The sequence below is a fragment of the Vicia villosa genome, linkage group LG2 (genome assembly GCF_029867415.1).
Source record: "Vicia villosa cultivar HV-30 ecotype Madison, WI linkage group LG2, Vvil1.0, whole genome shotgun sequence".
Lineage (NCBI taxonomy): Eukaryota > Viridiplantae > Streptophyta > Magnoliopsida > Fabales > Fabaceae > Vicia > Vicia villosa.
This window is the reverse complement of record NC_081181.1, coordinates 114,610,435-114,627,561: the sequence shown is the minus strand read 5'-3', so window position 1 is coordinate 114,627,561 and position 17,127 is coordinate 114,610,435. Positions and strand designations below refer to the sequence as shown.

At 30.9% G+C, this 17,127-nt stretch overlaps 3 protein-coding genes across 4 annotated transcripts; 2 read left to right on the top strand and 1 right to left on the bottom strand.

The window, feature by feature from the left end:
- Window positions 1-1,386: 1,386 nt before the first annotated feature.
- Window positions 1,387-2,984, top strand: LOC131646644 (uncharacterized). Of its 2 annotated transcripts, XM_058916626.1 has the most exons (7): window positions 1,387-1,509; window positions 1,589-1,777; window positions 1,871-1,981; window positions 2,066-2,147; window positions 2,241-2,336; window positions 2,438-2,536; window positions 2,775-2,984. In XM_058916626.1, exons 1-6 carry the CDS (start codon window positions 1,397-1,399, stop codon window positions 2,534-2,536), a joined length of 690 nt encoding a protein of 229 aa, XP_058772609.1. In that variant the 5' UTR covers window positions 1,387-1,396; the 3' UTR covers window positions 2,775-2,984. The 2 variants fall into 2 exon arrangements, with proteins under 2 accessions (XP_058772609.1, XP_058772611.1); XM_058916628.1 differs by lacking the exon at window positions 2,241-2,336.
- Window positions 2,985-11,132: 8,148 nt separating this feature from the next.
- On the top strand, window positions 11,133-12,193 carry LOC131649828 (uncharacterized). The gene is made up of 2 exons (XM_058919583.1): window positions 11,133-11,231; window positions 11,336-12,193. Exons 1-2 carry the CDS (start codon window positions 11,133-11,135, stop codon window positions 12,191-12,193), a joined length of 957 nt encoding a protein of 318 aa, XP_058775566.1.
- Window positions 12,194-13,212: 1,019 nt separating this feature from the next.
- On the bottom strand, window positions 13,213-16,322 carry LOC131646643 (isoflavone reductase homolog). Its single transcript, XM_058916625.1, has 4 exons — window positions 15,975-16,322; window positions 13,875-14,115; window positions 13,574-13,777; window positions 13,213-13,496 (listed from the first exon to the last, which is right to left on the bottom strand). The coding sequence occupies exons 1-4, from the start codon at window positions 16,302-16,304 to the stop codon at window positions 13,336-13,338; spliced, it is 936 nt and encodes a 311-aa protein (XP_058772608.1). The 5' UTR covers window positions 16,305-16,322; the 3' UTR covers window positions 13,213-13,335.
- Between the last annotated feature and the right edge of the window lie 805 nt (window positions 16,323-17,127).

Genomic DNA, 17,127 nt, shown 5'->3' with positions numbered 1-17,127 from the left:
GAGTCATGAGCATGTAACATTAATAATTTCACATCATTATTTTCACATATTTTGTAATTACATTCATTCACAAATATGCTTTGCTCTTTTTTTTATGGATCTTAGTGTTTATTGGTTGAAATTTGATATACATTCAATAACTACTAAACCAATTGTTAGTAGGTCCAATAGTGATGGACCCTAGACTTAATAGGGAGGATTAGTGCTCAATTCCCACAACTGTGATCGAGAGGGGACTAAAATTACTTGATGTTAGAAATAATCCCTGAATCAAATCAAACGGTCCATTAGACCGGATACTGTAGTGAAAAAAATAAATAAATAAAGTTTTAAATTATAATAATTTTATTCAATCAATAATTTATTTATTTATTTATGTTAATCACGAGTGTTTTAAAATAAAAATAAACAGTTAAAGAAAAAAGATATAAATATAATAAAATACAAAAATATATAAAACAAAATAATAATAACCAATATTTTTTCATTAAAATCCAAAAATACGAAAATAAAAAAAACAAATTTTTTATAACAGTTCAAACTGTTGGACAAAATATATAAATATATTTAGTATCAATATATTTACGGAATGTAAATTAACCCTTTCTTAAAATTGGTGACGGTTGGAACTTTCACAATTTCACTTTTGCGATGGTTACAATCCTTGCAACAAACTTTAACAAACAAAACATATAGTAAAATTGATAACATTTGAACTTTCACAAAATCACACATTTGTGACAGTTATAGTCGTTGCAACAAACTTTCCAAAGCAAAAAATAAAGTAAAATTGATGACAATTGAATTCATCAAAATATGTTGTTGCGACAGTTCCATAACTATCATATTGGCCTTTTAACTAGGGATGATAAAACACATGCTCGTCCTCTTTAATTCAATCCTACAAAGCTATTATGGTATTCTACACTTCCTAGTTAGCTAAAGTCATGTTCATGTATTATGTGAGTACTAATTATGAATGCATACAAATATGCATGTGTTTATAGAAATTGCATGTGTTTATGCATGTACTAATTAGTGTTTTTGTTTACCTTAATTAGTGATAATTCCATGGATAAAAAATGGATGAATGCCGATCGATTGTCAAAAGAGTACGAGAATGGGGTATTGGAAATCGTTAGGTTTGCTGTTGAACACGTCGAAGACGCCGGTCGAATGAAATGTCTTTGTTTGGGTTGTTGTTATGGGGGTCGGGTTGACGCAGATGGATTGAAATCGCATTTACTGACGCATGGGATTGATCGAAGTTATGAGTGTTAGATATATCATGGTGAGGAAACTAACGAGAATGTTGAACCGGGGGAGAAAAGTAATACGACAACCTATGCTCTAGACGACAATGACACAAATACACGGATACACCCGTCTTGTACCTATGGAGGAAGATGTGTTTGGTATTGAGCATCAAGAAACAATTGGTATGGAGGATTTTGAACAAATTTTTGAACATACGCAATTAGGCCTCGGTGTTATTGATACATACATAAGGTATATCCGATCTAATTTGTTTAATTAAATGAACAATTCATTTACTCATTTCAAATATTAATGAGGTCTTTTATTTAAGGTTTTTGTATGAAAAATTGATGCACCCGAGTGGATTGAGGCAAAGATTCGCTTTCTTAGCTCCCTTCAATACCAACTTAGGGTTGATCATATCTAAACCGGATGAAGTCATGGCGTATGTACTCAACCGTTTTATGACCACCATAAATTCAGAAAAGTTATTCTTTTTACCGTTTAATACCGGCAACGGGTTAGACTTCAAATTCTAAATTCATCTATTAAAATTTTTCATATTTTGACATTGTGTAGAAAGTTTTCATCTCACATTTGTTTTGCCTTACAGTGGACATTGGTTGTTGGTCGCGATTAATCCTATCAGAGAAGTTGTATATTTTCTGGATTCCTTACACAATCCAGTTAGTACATACGAAGCTATGAAGGAGTTGGTTGATACGTAAGTGAGATTGTTCTAAATATTCGTGTGTATATTTATTTATTTATGAGAATTATTTTAAATTATGCGTTTATGTTTTATTAGCGCTATACAAGTTTTTCGAGCACAAAGAGGAAGTCAAGTACCAAAGAGTAAAGCCAACAACATCACATGGATTCGAGTGGAGGTATATTAATTAATTATCGCAATTTTGATTATATAAATAGTGATGATACGTGATAAAACTTAGGCCTTATCCATATTTTCTTTCCATGTGTAGTGTCCTGGGCAGCGTAATGAAGTAGATTGCGGTTTTTACATGTTGCAGTTTATGAAAGAAATTCTTCTTTCGAAACAAATAGAGATTCCGTCCAAGGTATGGATTTCTAACTTAAGAGTTATTTTAATATTTAACACATATTTCTCATATAATTAAATAGTTTTAACTTAAACATACCATGTTATATTATTTTGTAGTACTTTGATGACTTCAAGTGTGCTACTTACTCAAGATCTAAGTTGGATGAACTTAAGGAGGAATGGTGTCAATTCATGATTGAGTTGAAAGTTGTATAGGTATAATGAAATTTTACTATAATTGATGAGAATTTTGAGTATAGCCAAGTGCATGTTGCAATATTTGATTTATCTACATAAATTATTTAGTGATATGCAGGCCATTTGAAATACATTCGTGACAAATGTAGAATGGTTTTATGGACACTAATGTAGAATGTTTTTCACCTTTATATTATTTTGTTTTTGGTTTTCTGTTATTCTGTTTTGTGATTGTAATGGTTTGATGCAATTGCAGGATATTGAAGGGTAAAAAGGTTACAATTGCTGGCAAGAAGAAAAAGTAGATATTTAGCATCCTTTTGACTTGGATGTAATTTTGTGTAATTGTTTTCATTGAATTGGATGTAATTTTGTTGTTTTGGATAAAAATGTTTTGGATGATGCAATTGTTTTCATTGAATTGGATGTAATTTTGTTGTTGTTTATTAATATATTCTTAGCATCTTAGCATATAAAAAAATACAAAGTTTATTCGTGTATATATATATATATATATATATATATATATATATATATATATATATATATATATATATATATATATATATATATATATATATATATATATATATATATATATATATATATATATTCTTAGCATCTTAGCTCTGAAAATAGAGTTTTTTTTTATTGTTTATATGTGAAATTTGTAATGGTATATACAGGTGCAAAATGTGGTGAAAACCTAGGGCAAGCCTTTTTTAAATAGATGCATTTAAAAATTTCGTGGACATTAGACAGCGCTTTACAAGAGAAGCGCTGCCTAAAAGCTCTTTAAAAATTTTGTTCAGAAAAGCGCTGCCTAAATGGGGCCTTTAACAGCGCTTTTAAGATAAAAGCGCTGCCTAAATGGGGCCTTTAACAGCGCTTTTAAGATAAAAGTGCTGGCTAAATTGGGCCTTTAGCAGCGCTTGTGGGAACAGCGCTGCCTAAAGGTGGCCTTTACCAGCGCTTTTAAGGGGCTTTTTCTTAAAATTTGTTTCATAAAAGCGATGTCTAAAGTGGGCCTTTAGCAGCGCTTTTAATATAAAAGCGCTGTCTGAAGGGGCCTTTAACAGCGCTTTATAAGTAAAAGTGCTGACTAAAGGGTGCATTTAGCAGCGCTTTTAAGGTGAAAAAAAGCGCTGCCTTTACCTACGACAGCGGGGGAATAGATAGCGCTTTAAAGCGCTGCCTAAAGCCAAAAAAAGCGCTGTCATTTTCCTTGTTTGGCGTTGTGTAAAGTGGTTGAAGTTTGGAAGGAAATGGCCGGTTGGTTGGGTTTGATTTTCCTCCGCCCCAAGACTTTAAAGAAAGCTTTTATAGGTGGAGTTGTTCTTGGCGTAGTTTGAATATTAAGAGAAGTAAGGCGGAAAGTGTTTGGTTGACTATTGTTTGGAGCCTTTGGCTATGTAGGAAATATATCATTTTTAAGGACCATGTTTGGAATGCTAGAGATGTGGTTTGGGGTTGCAAAGCTATGTTATAGAGGTGGTCATATATAGGGAAAATTACTCATTCCAATTGTAACTTTTATGAGTTTAGCAAAAACTCTTTACTATCCTTAAGATAGGTTTTATTTGGTGAGCAATTTTCTTTTATCGGGCTTGATTTTGCCTCCCTTTTAATCGTGTTTTGAACTTTTGTTCCCCTTCAATACAACTTGATTACAAAAAAAAAAAAAAAGAAAAGCAAATAATACATTTCATGATAAAGTTTTTATTTTAGCTATTGAAAATTTGAGCTCAAATGATATGGAACGCCTATTTCATGATAAAACTTAATCTTTTTCTTCGATTTTCATAAAACCGACATAACAAGTTGTTAAGGGTTTGAGTTTAATTTCCAATTCCGACAATTTTATGATTTATTTAGAACCAAAAAATAGTTTTATTTTCTTTATATATTTTACGTCGAATATCTTCCCTTGATTTTTTAGAAAATTGAGATAATAGCTCTTTAAATTTTTATTCATTTAGAACAAAAAAGGAAACTTTATTTTTTATAGATTTTACATCAAATATGTTCCCTCGGTTTTCAAGAAAACATATATAAAAACTTTCTAAATTTTTTAGGGTAAAATATATTTTTGGTCCCTATATATATTTCAAATTTAATTTTAGTCCCTATAAAAAATGATATATTTAATCCCTACAAAAATTTTATGCATATAGTTTTAGTCTCTACTATTTTTTAAAATTTTAAAAAATGTTTAATAACCTCTAAACTTTTAAACTTTTGAATGATTTTTTTATATATGTGTTTAGAATACTATAACATATTTCTTTATCAAATTATAGTATTTTTTAAAATGAGAAGAATTAAATATGAGTTTTTTAAATTTCAAAAGATAATGATAAAAGTAATGCAAATCTCAACTTAGAAATCAAATATTGAGTTTCTTTTTTTTCGAGGAACTTTTTATAGCATTCTAAACATGTCTGTAAAATAATCATTCAAAAATACACACCGGTTTAACAGTAGGGATTAAAACAGCGTGCATAATAATTTTGTGGGGACCAAAACATGTCATTTTTTTATAGGGACCAAAAACAAAATTTGGTAATTTATAGGGACCAAAAATATACTTAACCCAATTTTTTATTCCTTCAGAATTATTGTTAAATCTCATTTTACTTTTTGAGCCCCAGCGAACGAAAGAACACCATTATTCTCCAAGGAGGAAGGAAGCTCAAATTCCAAAGCAACACTTTTCTCCAAGGAGGAAGGAAGCTGAACCTCAAATCATCCCATTTCCGATATGTAAATATTCTCCATTACTATTGTTGTTGTTTGCGTCTTTGATATTGTTGTTGTTGTTGTTGTTGTTGTTGTTGTTATTATTATTATTATTATTATTATTATTATTATTATTATTATTATTATTATTATTATTATTATTATTATTATTATTATTATTATTATTATTATTATTATTATTATTATTATTATTATTATTATGGTTTTTGAGACTTATACGGTTTATTATATTGTTGTCGTTCATGTATTTTTAGTTGTTGTTGTTTGTTGTTATTGTTGTTTTATTGAGATTGAATATTCATTTTTGTTGGTTGTGTACTATTTTTATTTTATTTTCAGAAGTTTTATATGATTATGGATCGTAGTTGGATGAAAGCCAGTTGATTAAATAAAGAGTATGAGAATGGAGTGATACAATTTCTTGGTTTCACCGAAAAAAACCTTCATAACAATAAGGGCATTTTTGGTGTCCTTGTAAAATTTACCAAAATACGCAAAAACATCCAAAGCGTGATCTATTCAATCATTTAGATTGTGATGGAATTATTCAAAATTACATGAAATGGGTATGGCATGGTGAAGTGATATAAAAAGGACCTCTGTCACATATAGTTGAAGATGATGAATATATGAATGATACTCTAGAAGACATGATTTGTGATATTGGAGTAGATGCTTTCAAGAAAGCTAATGTGGTAAATACTTTGTAAAGAGACATGGAAGAATCATAGTATGCAGGATATAAAAGTTTTACAAGATTGTCAGAGGTTTTAAGACTATTTAATCTTAAGGCAAGAGATGAGTGGACAGATAAAAGTTTAACTCAATTGCTTGAACTGTTGAAAGAAATGCTTCCAAAAGGTAACATGCTGTCGAATCGTAATTATGAGGTCAAGAAGATAATGTGTCCAATGGGTTTGGATTATGTAAAAATACACGCATGTTGTAATGATTGAATATTATATAGGAAAATATATAAAAACTTAAAGGAGTGTTTGAGGTGTGGGGAGTCACGCTACTAGCAGAAGGACAATGTTGTTGATGACGATGATGACATAACTAGAAAGGGTGTTCCTTCCAAGGTGATGTGATACCTACCGATAGTTGAAAGGTTCAATAGATTGTTTTCTAATGATAATGACGCAAATAATACTACATGACATGCATATGAAAGTGTGTGTGATGGAAAAATTTGTCACGTAGCTGATTCATTACAATGGAAGAAAATTGATTCATTGTTTCCAGATTTTGCACTAGAACCGAGGAACCTTAGGCTTAGACTTTTCACCGAAGAAATGAACCCTTGTGGTAATTTGAATACTAACCATACGTCATGGCTTGTTCTTCTCATAATTTAAAACCTATCTCCACGGTTGTGCATGAGGCGCAAGTATATGATGTTATCAATGATGATTTTGGGTCCAAGACAACCGAGAAACGACATAGATGTTTATTTAACGCTATTGATTGAATATTTAAGAATTTTGTGCGAGGAAGGCGTTGATGTTGATGATCCGTATATATGTGATAACTTTAACCTGTGTGCCATGTTGTTTTGCACAGTTAATGACTTTCTTGCATACAGTAATTTGTCTAGGTACATCGTCAAGGGATATAAAGCGTGTCATATATGTGAACTTGATACATGCCACCACTAATTACTAAAAGGAAAAAAGACTGTTTATCTTGGACATCAAAAATTTCTAAAGCCTAATCATGCATACCGTAGATTGAGAAGGCTTTTAATGGAGAGCATGAGTTTGATATCGATCCAAAGCCCTTAATCGGGAAGAAAGTTTATAAAAGACAACATCACATTAATGTTTTCTTTGGAAAGAAACAAAAAAGGCTCGTGAAGAAAAATATTTAGAAAAGAGGTCGGTGTTATTTGATCTTCCATATTGTTCTAGTCTTGATGTAAGACATTGTCTTGATGTGATGCATGTGGAGAGAAATGTATGTGTAGTTGATTGAAACACTTCTCAACATTAAAGGCGAAGATAAAAGATACTAAGAAATTTCGTGAAGATATGATTGTGATGGGTATACGATAAGAGTTAGCCCCAAAAGAAATAGGAAATATAATATATTTTGTGATTGTTTGCAGGGTATCATAGTTCCCAAAGGGTACTCATCAAATGTGAAGAAACTTCTGTCAAAGAATGATCACAAATTTGTTGGCTTAATATCTCATGATTGTCATGACTTGATGCAATAACTTTTACCAGTGGCTATCTGTAGCATTTTACCAAGAAATGTAAGGGTAATAATAACCAGATTGTGCGTATTCTTCAATGTTATATGTAGTAAAGTTATTGATCTTGAAAATTTAGATGACTTAGAACATGAGGCTGCAATTATCTTGTGTCAATTAGAGATGTTTTTCCCTCCATCATTCTTTGACATTATGGTTCACTTAGTTGTTCATCTAATAAGGGAGATTAAAATTTGTGGTCTAGTTTATTTACGGTGTATGTATCCGGTATAGCGATACATTAAGATCTTTAAAGGGTATACAAAGAAGTATCATCGTTCAGAAGCTTCGATCGTTGAATGGTACATCATAGAAGAAGCTATTGAGTTTTATACAAACTATTTGTTAGAAGCGAACTTTATAGGAATTCCCTAGTCTCGTCATGATGGAAGATATGGTGGTAGAGGTGTTAAAGGTTTAATTGTTAAGAATTTTGACCGAGAATTAGATCTTCAAGCACATTTGTATATATTGAATAGCCTTAGTGAAGTTCAACCTTAATTGGCCGCTCATAAAAGTCTTATAAAGGAAAACTTCCCCCGGACGAATGAAAGATGGTTATTGACAGAGCATAACAAAACTTTCATAACTTGGTTTAATGAAAGTATTTCTAAAGAGAGTAGTGCATCAAAGATAATTAAATGGTTATCATGTATGCCTAAGTTTAATGTAATTACTTGGAGTGCATATGACATTACTAAATTTTTAATCTATACAAATTCAAAGGATGACCGTAGCACCATGCAAAATAGTGCAGTTATGATTGAAGATGAATCCATGTACTTCTTTAGTTCCAAAGATAACAATCATGTACTAGCATCTAGAGCGTACTTTGGGGTCATTGAGGAGATTTTGGATTAAAATAGTGCTTTTATTTAAGTGCAAGTGGATTGACAATAACACTGGTGTAGAAACAAATGGATTAGGATTCACGTGGCTTGATCTTCGAAAGACAACTTATAAGAATGACTCATTCATCATGACAACCTAATAAGAATGGGTTTTTTATGTCACTGATCCTTTTAACATATCTTTCTGATAATACTGATGAAAATCAAGATTTTAACTATGAGACCCCTTGTTTGACAACACATGTACGTCATTCGTCTGAAGAAAAAGATTCAGATGATGTGCATGTTATTCGTCGTGATCATAAAGATGAGATATGGAAAAACTAGTAAATAAATATTTTATATCACTTAGTAATTTATAACTATTCATTTTACTCTTTTTTGTTCCTTATACTAAAAATATAAAGTTGTTGACTATCCTAATTGGTTTTAAATGTTGTTCAAATTATAGATGCTTAGAGACCGGTGACAAATCCTATAGCATAGAACTTTTGGCAACCTACAAAATTTTTTATCATGGTTATTACTTTTGTTGGTTAGTCATTTATTTTAGTTTTATTGTAAAATTATAAGGTTTGTGTCATTTTGACTTTGTATATGGTGTAAACAATGAATATTTGTAGTACAATGTTTTTGTTTGAGAAATTGTCAAAATGTACAATGTTTTTGTTTCAGAAATCTGCAAAATATGGTTCTATATTCTGTTATATGGTTTTGTAATACAGGTACAAACAAAAAATATTAAAAAACATGTTATCCCCAGAGTTCTTACTAATAACCTAGGTAACAACATTGAGCTATTGTCTCGATTTTAAACAACACCGAGAGTTAATATTAGGCGCGCCATCCAATTCTAAAAATAATAAAAATATAGATGTTGGGGTTCAAACTCATGTGCAAATAGCATTACCCTTCGGTTTTTTTAATAATCGAGGGGTAAAGTGACTGCTTTTTATGTCGTCATTCGTTACGTCGCTTATGTAGTCGAGGTTATTAACATTTCACATCTGAGATTAAATGTGTTTTTATACCAAAAATAATTAACAAAATAAAAAGTTTTTGTAAGAAATAAAATAAAATATATTACATAAATTAAAATAAAAAATAATATGGTTGCAAAAAATAGTTACATAATACATATATAAGCCGATTAAAAAAACAAAAATTTTCTATTGAAGTTAAGTTAAAGACAAACCTTAACTAAACTTTCTCTACTTATTTTTGTTAGGAGTTGAGTCATATTAACTAATATTTAAATAAGTAACATTTCTCTACTTATTTTTGTTAGGAGTTAAGTCATATTCACTAATATTTAAATAAATTTTTATGCAAGACTATCAAATCCAGAACAAGTTAAATCGACATAAAAGAAAACTTGGATTAAAGTCTAATACCGACAGAGAAGAAAAGGAAGTATAGCATGCCTCCCTTGAATTGAACTTGGTAGTTAGGTGGTTCTTGTTTCTTCATTTTCTTTACTTGTGTTTGTAATTCTTATGATACTTTTCAACTCAACTACTAGTATTACCAACAAGTCAACACCAACAACAAAAAACCCAACTACTAAAATATGGTCTTCATCAAGAATGAGTTTGCTCTCCTCAAACATGATTTTGTTCACTTTTCAACATATTTGGGCCTACAGCATTACATTCTCGGTGTAACCAGGATTTAGGTTAAAAACGAAAAGAATCTTACGATTTTACCAAAGTAGTGTTTGTTTACTATCATTCAACAACTTTAATAACTTTTTTAATTATTCTACATATCTAATAACTATTTATTTTGGAGATCCGCTTCATTATGCTAAGAAATCAATTGTATACCACAATCTATAGTTATTATTTTAAATATAAATAAATTATATCAAACATAATATAATATTCAGCAATTATGGAGCACAGAGACCACGATGGAAGAAGATTGAGGGAAGGATAATCTTACTTGTTCGCCATGAATATCATGCCAGTCTGATTAAACAAAAGTGGATCGAACAAATGGTAAAGTTAGGTAGGGTGGGTGTTTGTTTCATATTAAAACCTAAATTACAGTATGAAATTATTTTTTTCAGAGGGCAGATGTCGAGCCCGATATCCTGACCACAAGTTAAATCAGAATCAACACAAATAACACCGTCTAATTTGTACAAGATGATGGAGAAAAAAAATATAAATAACACAATCAATTGATAACTCAGTTCGATGCAAATATCTATTATATCTGGGGGATCAACCCAAGAGAGAAAATTCACTATTAATAGTTTAGTCACTCAATCTTACAAGCAACAACAATCCTATGTTGTTCAATGCCTTTTTCAAACACTACCTAATGACTTTTTATTTAGGACCCCCCTAAATATGAGACACCCTCTCACTTTGTTTTCTCCCATACACTAACCCCTTAGTGTTTTCAATCACTAAATCCTAGTGATCAAATTCAGTCAACAAGATCATACAAAGCTTAGTTCTGATCTTATCTGTCGGGAGATCTTGCCTCTAATCAACTGTGACTCGTCTGTTAAGGTGAAAACAATTATCTCGCATATCGTTATCACATACAACTATACTCCATCATACAGAAAGGCTTGGATAGCGAAAAAAGGCCATTAAAATTGTCTACGGCAACTGGGAGGAGTCATGCAAAAATCTTCCACGTTACCTTACCGCACTTCAAACATATGCTCCTGACACCGTTTTTATTCTAGAGATATTGCCAGCGCGCGGCCCGGATGGAACCCGTGTCCAAGGTAATGGAATATTCCATCGCGTTTTATGGGCTTTTCAACCTTGCATACGAGAGTTTGCATATTGTAAACCTATACTGCAAATCGATGGAACTTGGTTATATGGTAAATACAAAGGAACCATGTTGATGGATGTTGCACAAGATGGAAACAGCAACATATTTCCAGTAACATTCGCAATAGTGAAAGGTGAAACTGCTGCAGCTTAGAGTTTCTTTCTAAGGAATCTCCGAGAATATGTTGCTCCTCAACCTGATATTTGTTTAATCTCTGATAGGCATGCTTGCATTGAAAGTGCTTACAACAATCCAACAAACGGATGGCAACACCCACCATCAACACATGTCTACTGTATTCGCCATATTGCCCAGAATTTCATGCGGGAGATCAAGGATAGACACCTCCGGAAAACACTGGTCAATGCGGGATATGCGTTAACTCAACCTACATTCCAACATTATCGGAGTGAAATTGTTTTGTCAAATACGAATGCGGGAAGTTGGATTGATAACCTTTCTAGAGAGAAATGGACCAGGGCTTACAACAATGGCGTGAGATGGGGCCACATGACAACAAATCTAGTAGAATCCATGAATGGTGTTTTTAAGGGCATCAGAAACCTTCCAATCACTGCACTGGTGGAGGCAACCTACTTTAGGATGGCTTCACTATTCTCAAAAAAAGGTCAAAGGTGGAGTGCTGTTAGAGAATCAGGTCAACTGTTCAGCGAGAGTTGCATGAAATTTATGAAAGAACAATCTGCCAAGGCCAACAGTCATCATGTATCTGCTTTTGATCGATTTAACCGCACCTTCAGTGTTCTAGAAACAATTGACCATAATGAAGGATTGCCGAGACAACAATATCAGGTTCTACTAGATGATCATTGGTGCGACTGTGGTAAGTTTCAAGCATTCTGTATGCCTTGCTCGCATGTCATAGCAGCATGTGCATTTGCGCACCGAGACGCATTATCGCTACTATCTCCAATTTACAAGGCTGAGACATTGCTCCAAGTATACAGTATGGCATTTTCCAATGATGGCAAAGTAGGATTATTGGCCTGAGTATGATGGGGAGGTAGTATGGCATAATGACACGATGCGACGAAATAAAAAGGGTCACCCCAACAGTGATCACATTCGAACCGATATGGACGTGCATGACAAAATGGAACGAAAATGCAATATTTGTCGTTAACTAGGGCACAATAAAAAGAAATGTCCTAGCCGTGGAACAACCTCACCACATGTTTAATCAAGTTTGTAACATATTTTTACGATAATGTATCGACTTCGTGTACTCGACTTTGTAACATATTTTTTATCAATGAACTCTACTTTATTAAACGCAGGAATCGACAACACAAACATTAATTAGGGTTAATATCAATTTTACGAAATCGGCGTATCGGACAATTTTACGAAAATCAAAGATCAGAATCGAAAACTTTGTGCGAAATGAAACAAAATGGGGTATTTTTTTATAAAAATAACCCAAACACATAGGAGCCATTTCAAATGGCGCCTATGTGTAATCTTCTCTTCATATGCGCCATTTGGAATGGCTTGCCCTATTCCCCATAATGTTTGCGCCATTTCATATGGCTAGGTCACAAACAATGCACCAAATGGTTTGGCGCATACCCCTGGGAGGTCTGCCAAACCTAGACACTTTGGTAAATACCTTAAAAACATGGTTTTTTTTTTGTTTTTTTTATTAAACTTGGTTATTTAAATTTTTTTCGCTAAATTAATCTTTCTTCTTTTTAAAACTTTATATTTTTTCATATAATTTATTATTCAGGTTACATTATTTTTTGTAATAGTGAATGTTGCACCTCATTCCATATTTCTTGCACTTTTTTTGGGTAGTATATTATTTAAATTTTTTTTAAATATTTATAATAAATAAAAAATAAAATAAGGAAAAAAACTAGGCATCAATACTTCTCAACACTCATTCTGCTAAATCCAACCTACTAGGTTATATATGGATTTATTTTCATAAAAAAAATTATATAATTAAGTTCACAACTAAAGTAAACATGATTACACTTTACCCTTCAACTGACAAAGAAAATAACTTGTAAATACTGATCATATATATATTTTTTCTCAATTGCTTCAATATTGTATATAACATCACCAAGCTTTATTTAATTAGAATAATAAAAAGTAGAACTTTTGCTTGGTTATATAATCTTATATCACACATATAATTTCAGAAATTCATCCATGCATGTATATTGCACTTCTGGGTAAAGCTTTGATGCTTCTTCTTCATCACTTACTTCAAAATTTGTCAAACACCCTTCATAGAAAATATGATAGAAATGTCCCATTCCTGCTTGGCTTGCAAAGTCCACACCTAAATTTCACACTAATCAATAGTCAACAATTATTTGTGGAATGAAATAATCAAAATAGGTAAAGGGTGTGTTTTACCTTTCATGGAAGAAAGAAAGTCATGTTCAGATATAGGAGATATCTCTAGTTGCTTTCCAATAAGTTTCTCCCATTTCTCAATCAGCTCTCTTTGAGTGAGAATGTTTTCTGGTGGCCTTAGATATATTGTCTTGTTCAATGTTCTTGGATCATCAATTGTCTTAATTGTGTATGTTGCAACATCATCTTCATCAACATAAACAACTGCCACAAACATATCTCACATATCTTAGTGTAAATTCCAACATTAATTTTGTGTCCTAGTTTATATTGGAGAAAATATTTTTAAGATTTTGTATACCTTTGACATTGCCATCGCCATAGAGAACCACCTTGTCCCTTGGAGGAAAGAGTGTCCCCATCTGAGAGAGGTTGCCGGCCATGTAGGCGGCGAAGCAATTGGCGGAGATGTAAGTGAAAGGGATGTTAGCATCTCCAATTGCTTTTCTTATAGTCATTTTCTCATCAAATGTGGCTCTTCCTGGTTGAAGTGCATGTCCCATGCGAGCTGGATCCATCCCAAATTCTGAAGGTAGGAAACGCTAGTGGAAAGAAGAAAATGAATAATCATGTGTGATATCAAACCAATTTGACAAATCTGAATCGTTTTACCACCCTAATCAGAACTATATGCCCCAAAAAAATGCAAATAAAATAGATATATTTGACAAATCTGAATCGTTTTACCACCCTAATCAGAACTATTCTTTTCTCAATTAAGTCTTATTAATCATGTTTATTTTTACTATAATAATAATAATAAATATTTCATATAAATACTAATTTCAATAAAAATAAGAAAATATAAATAAATATATTATATTTGTACTCGCAAAAGGTACATTAGTATAATTAAGAATGACAAAAAAAAACAATGTATTCGTGAATATCTAAGATAAAATCGGCCACATACATATTAACGGATCAATTCACGAATATGAATACATATTTGATGATACACGTTTAATATATGAATTACTTACATTTGTCTAAATTACTTAAATATTATTTTATTAAATCTAAAACTATTATTATTATTATTATTATTATTATTATTATTATTATTATTATATTGAATCTCGTATAATTATTTGGTAAAAGAATGAATAAAACCTTTGTGATTTATTTTATTATTATTATTAATATTTTCTGTTAAATTTAAAATTATTTTTTCATGCCTTTCAAAAAGAATAAATATTGTTTGATTAATTATATATTTTTTAAAATATTTAAATAAAAATATCAATCGATATTCGTAAATATTCATGAATATTTCAAAATTTATGGATATATGTTTGGTGGATACTAACACAAGCATGTGGTGGGCACGAATATCATATTTATCAAACACAGTGACTAGCGGGAGACTAGTACTCATGTCCACCCTGGAACCATTGTCATCCTTAAGTGTAAATTTACCACCACTAAGGGCTAATAAAGTCTCAATCCTTTATCGATCAGTTGTGTATCTCTTCTCCTTTGATATTTATCTCTATACATAGTAACTTGAATACTCTCCGTACTTAAGACTCATTAATGACCATTAACGCATTTTCCTCTATTTAAATAAGACCTCTTAAATCAATCGTTAGTTAGTCTAGTGGTAATTGGCGCTGGATTTAGTGAAGAAGATCACAGTTTGATCCATGAAACTACGATCGAGAGAGCTGGAACCACTTGATCAAAAATAGAAAAAAATAATAGTATGTACGACATCTATGATATTGTATATAATGATTAGAGATGGACTTATATGGAACTCCAAATTTATACAAGAAAAGAATTTCTAAAAGTTAATCTTAATTTTTAAAAAAAAATTGTTTATCGGTAAATATTAATAAATTATTTGTATTGTATATTATGAGAAAATATACTTTTTTTTTTGCGGAAATGAATTGAGATTAAAATTTTACATTCATCCAGTTGAACTAACAGATATCAATTGAGTTATGAATTTAGTTATTATGCATTATCAATGTAAAAAGTTTGATAATATGTCAATTTATCACCATCATCATTTATATTATTTTATAGGTATTTAAAATAAAAATCAAACTTATTCAAATATTTAACGTTTATGATTAACTGAGGGCATAAAATTCTTACACTACCACTGTCAATAAATTTCAATTAAATTCTGAGTCATTATATTCATTCCTTTATTATTTTAATAAATTTTAATAAAATCCGGTCTAAATAAATAAATCTCAATAAAACAATTACACTCTTTATTATGTAAAATTTATTATTTTATTGAAAAATAGTCCGAATCTTCACTTTTAAGCCACATTATTCACATGTAACCAAAAAACAACAAAAACTACTATTCAGAGTTCCAATAAACACCCACATATCTTCTTTCCATTGAACAATTATTTGCTAAGATTCCATTTATACGTACCTTAACATTTCCAGCATCCTTGATAGCATCAACAAGTTTGAGTTGCATCAACAAATTATGTGATCGAAAATGAACACCAGACATAGTGCAAATAACAACATCCACTAGTTTCACAGCATCTACCAAACTTTGATGATCAAAAAAAGAACCTTCAACAAGATGAGCACCTTGTTTCTTGAATGAAAGAAGCATTTGCACCTTCTCAGTATCAAGTCCTATATCTGGACGTTGAAGAACATAGGTTTCATGACCTTGTTCTAAACTTGCTTTTACTATTCTCCTACCAATATAACCAGTTCCCCCCACAACTAAAACCTTGCTCTTTCCCATTATTGTCTTTTTTCTCTTGTGGCTACAATTTAACTTATCCTTAAAACTGCCGAGGCTTGCCATCTATTTATATATGAGGAGGGATCAAATTACACCCGAAGAGTTACACCACGAGTTACACTCGTTCAATAACTACATCTCGAAATAATATTTTTTAAATTCAACCGTTGGATTGAAACATAATATCATATAGATCATTCCTATAAAGTTTGAGCTTAATCTATAATGATTTACTATGTCATTGAATAACATCAAAATTAACGTTATATGAAAGCTCATTTTGACGTTAATCTTTGGATATCTTGATGACATAGTAAATCATTATAGATTAAGCTCAAACTTTATAGGTATGATCTATATGATATTATGTTTCAATCCAACGGTTGAATTTAAAAAATATTATTTCGAGATGTAGTTATTGAACGAGTGTAACTCGTGGTGTAACTCTTCGGGTGTAATTTGATCCCTCCTCTTTTTATATATATATATATATATATATATATATATATATATATATATATATATATATATATATATATATATATATATATATATAAGATATGACTTTTCTTATAATTGTCATAGTACCTTCAAAGTAAAAGAGGGGAATTATATTGTCTCTACACTTGGGTTAAAAGAAAATAACTTATTTTAGTTTAAGATAATGAAATGACTTCCTAAGAAATTTTAATTTGAAACTTAATTTCAACTTATTACTAAAATAAAATAGTAAAATTTCATAAAGAAGAGGCAGAGTTTAATTTATAATTAAAAATTTTAAATAAAATATAAATTATATCACAACGGTTGAACGAACCAACAG

What these genes read in the sequence shown, in the direction of transcription:
- LOC131646643 (XM_058916625.1), bottom strand. Translation starts at nt 16,304, where the DNA reads ATGGGAAAGAGCAAGGTTTTAGTTGTGGGGGGAACTGGTTATATTGGT. An exon ending in AGGATGCTGGAAATGTTAAG is followed by an intron (nt 14,116 to 15,974) that starts GTACGTATAAAT and finishes TCTTTCCACTAG; the next exon opens with CGTTTCCTACCTTCAGAATT. An exon ending in TGGCGATGGCAATGTCAAAG is followed by an intron (nt 13,778 to 13,874) that starts GTATACAAAATC and finishes TGTTTGTGGCAG; the next exon opens with TTGTTTATGTTGATGAAGAT.
- LOC131646644 (XM_058916626.1), top strand. Translation starts at nt 1,397, where the DNA reads ATGGAGGAAGATGTGTTTGGTATTGAGCATCAAGAAACAATTGGTATG. An exon ending in ATGAAGGAGTTGGTTGATAC is followed by an intron (nt 1,982 to 2,065) that starts GTAAGTGAGATT and finishes ATGTTTTATTAG; the next exon opens with CGCTATACAAGTTTTTCGAG. An exon ending in AAATAGAGATTCCGTCCAAG is followed by an intron (nt 2,337 to 2,437) that starts GTATGGATTTCT and finishes ATTATTTTGTAG; the next exon opens with TACTTTGATGACTTCAAGTG.
- LOC131649828 (XM_058919583.1), top strand. Translation starts at nt 11,133, where the DNA reads ATGGAATATTCCATCGCGTTTTATGGGCTTTTCAACCTTGCATACGAG. An exon ending in CGATGGAACTTGGTTATATG is followed by an intron (nt 11,232 to 11,335) that starts GTAAATACAAAG and finishes GCTGCAGCTTAG; the next exon opens with AGTTTCTTTCTAAGGAATCT.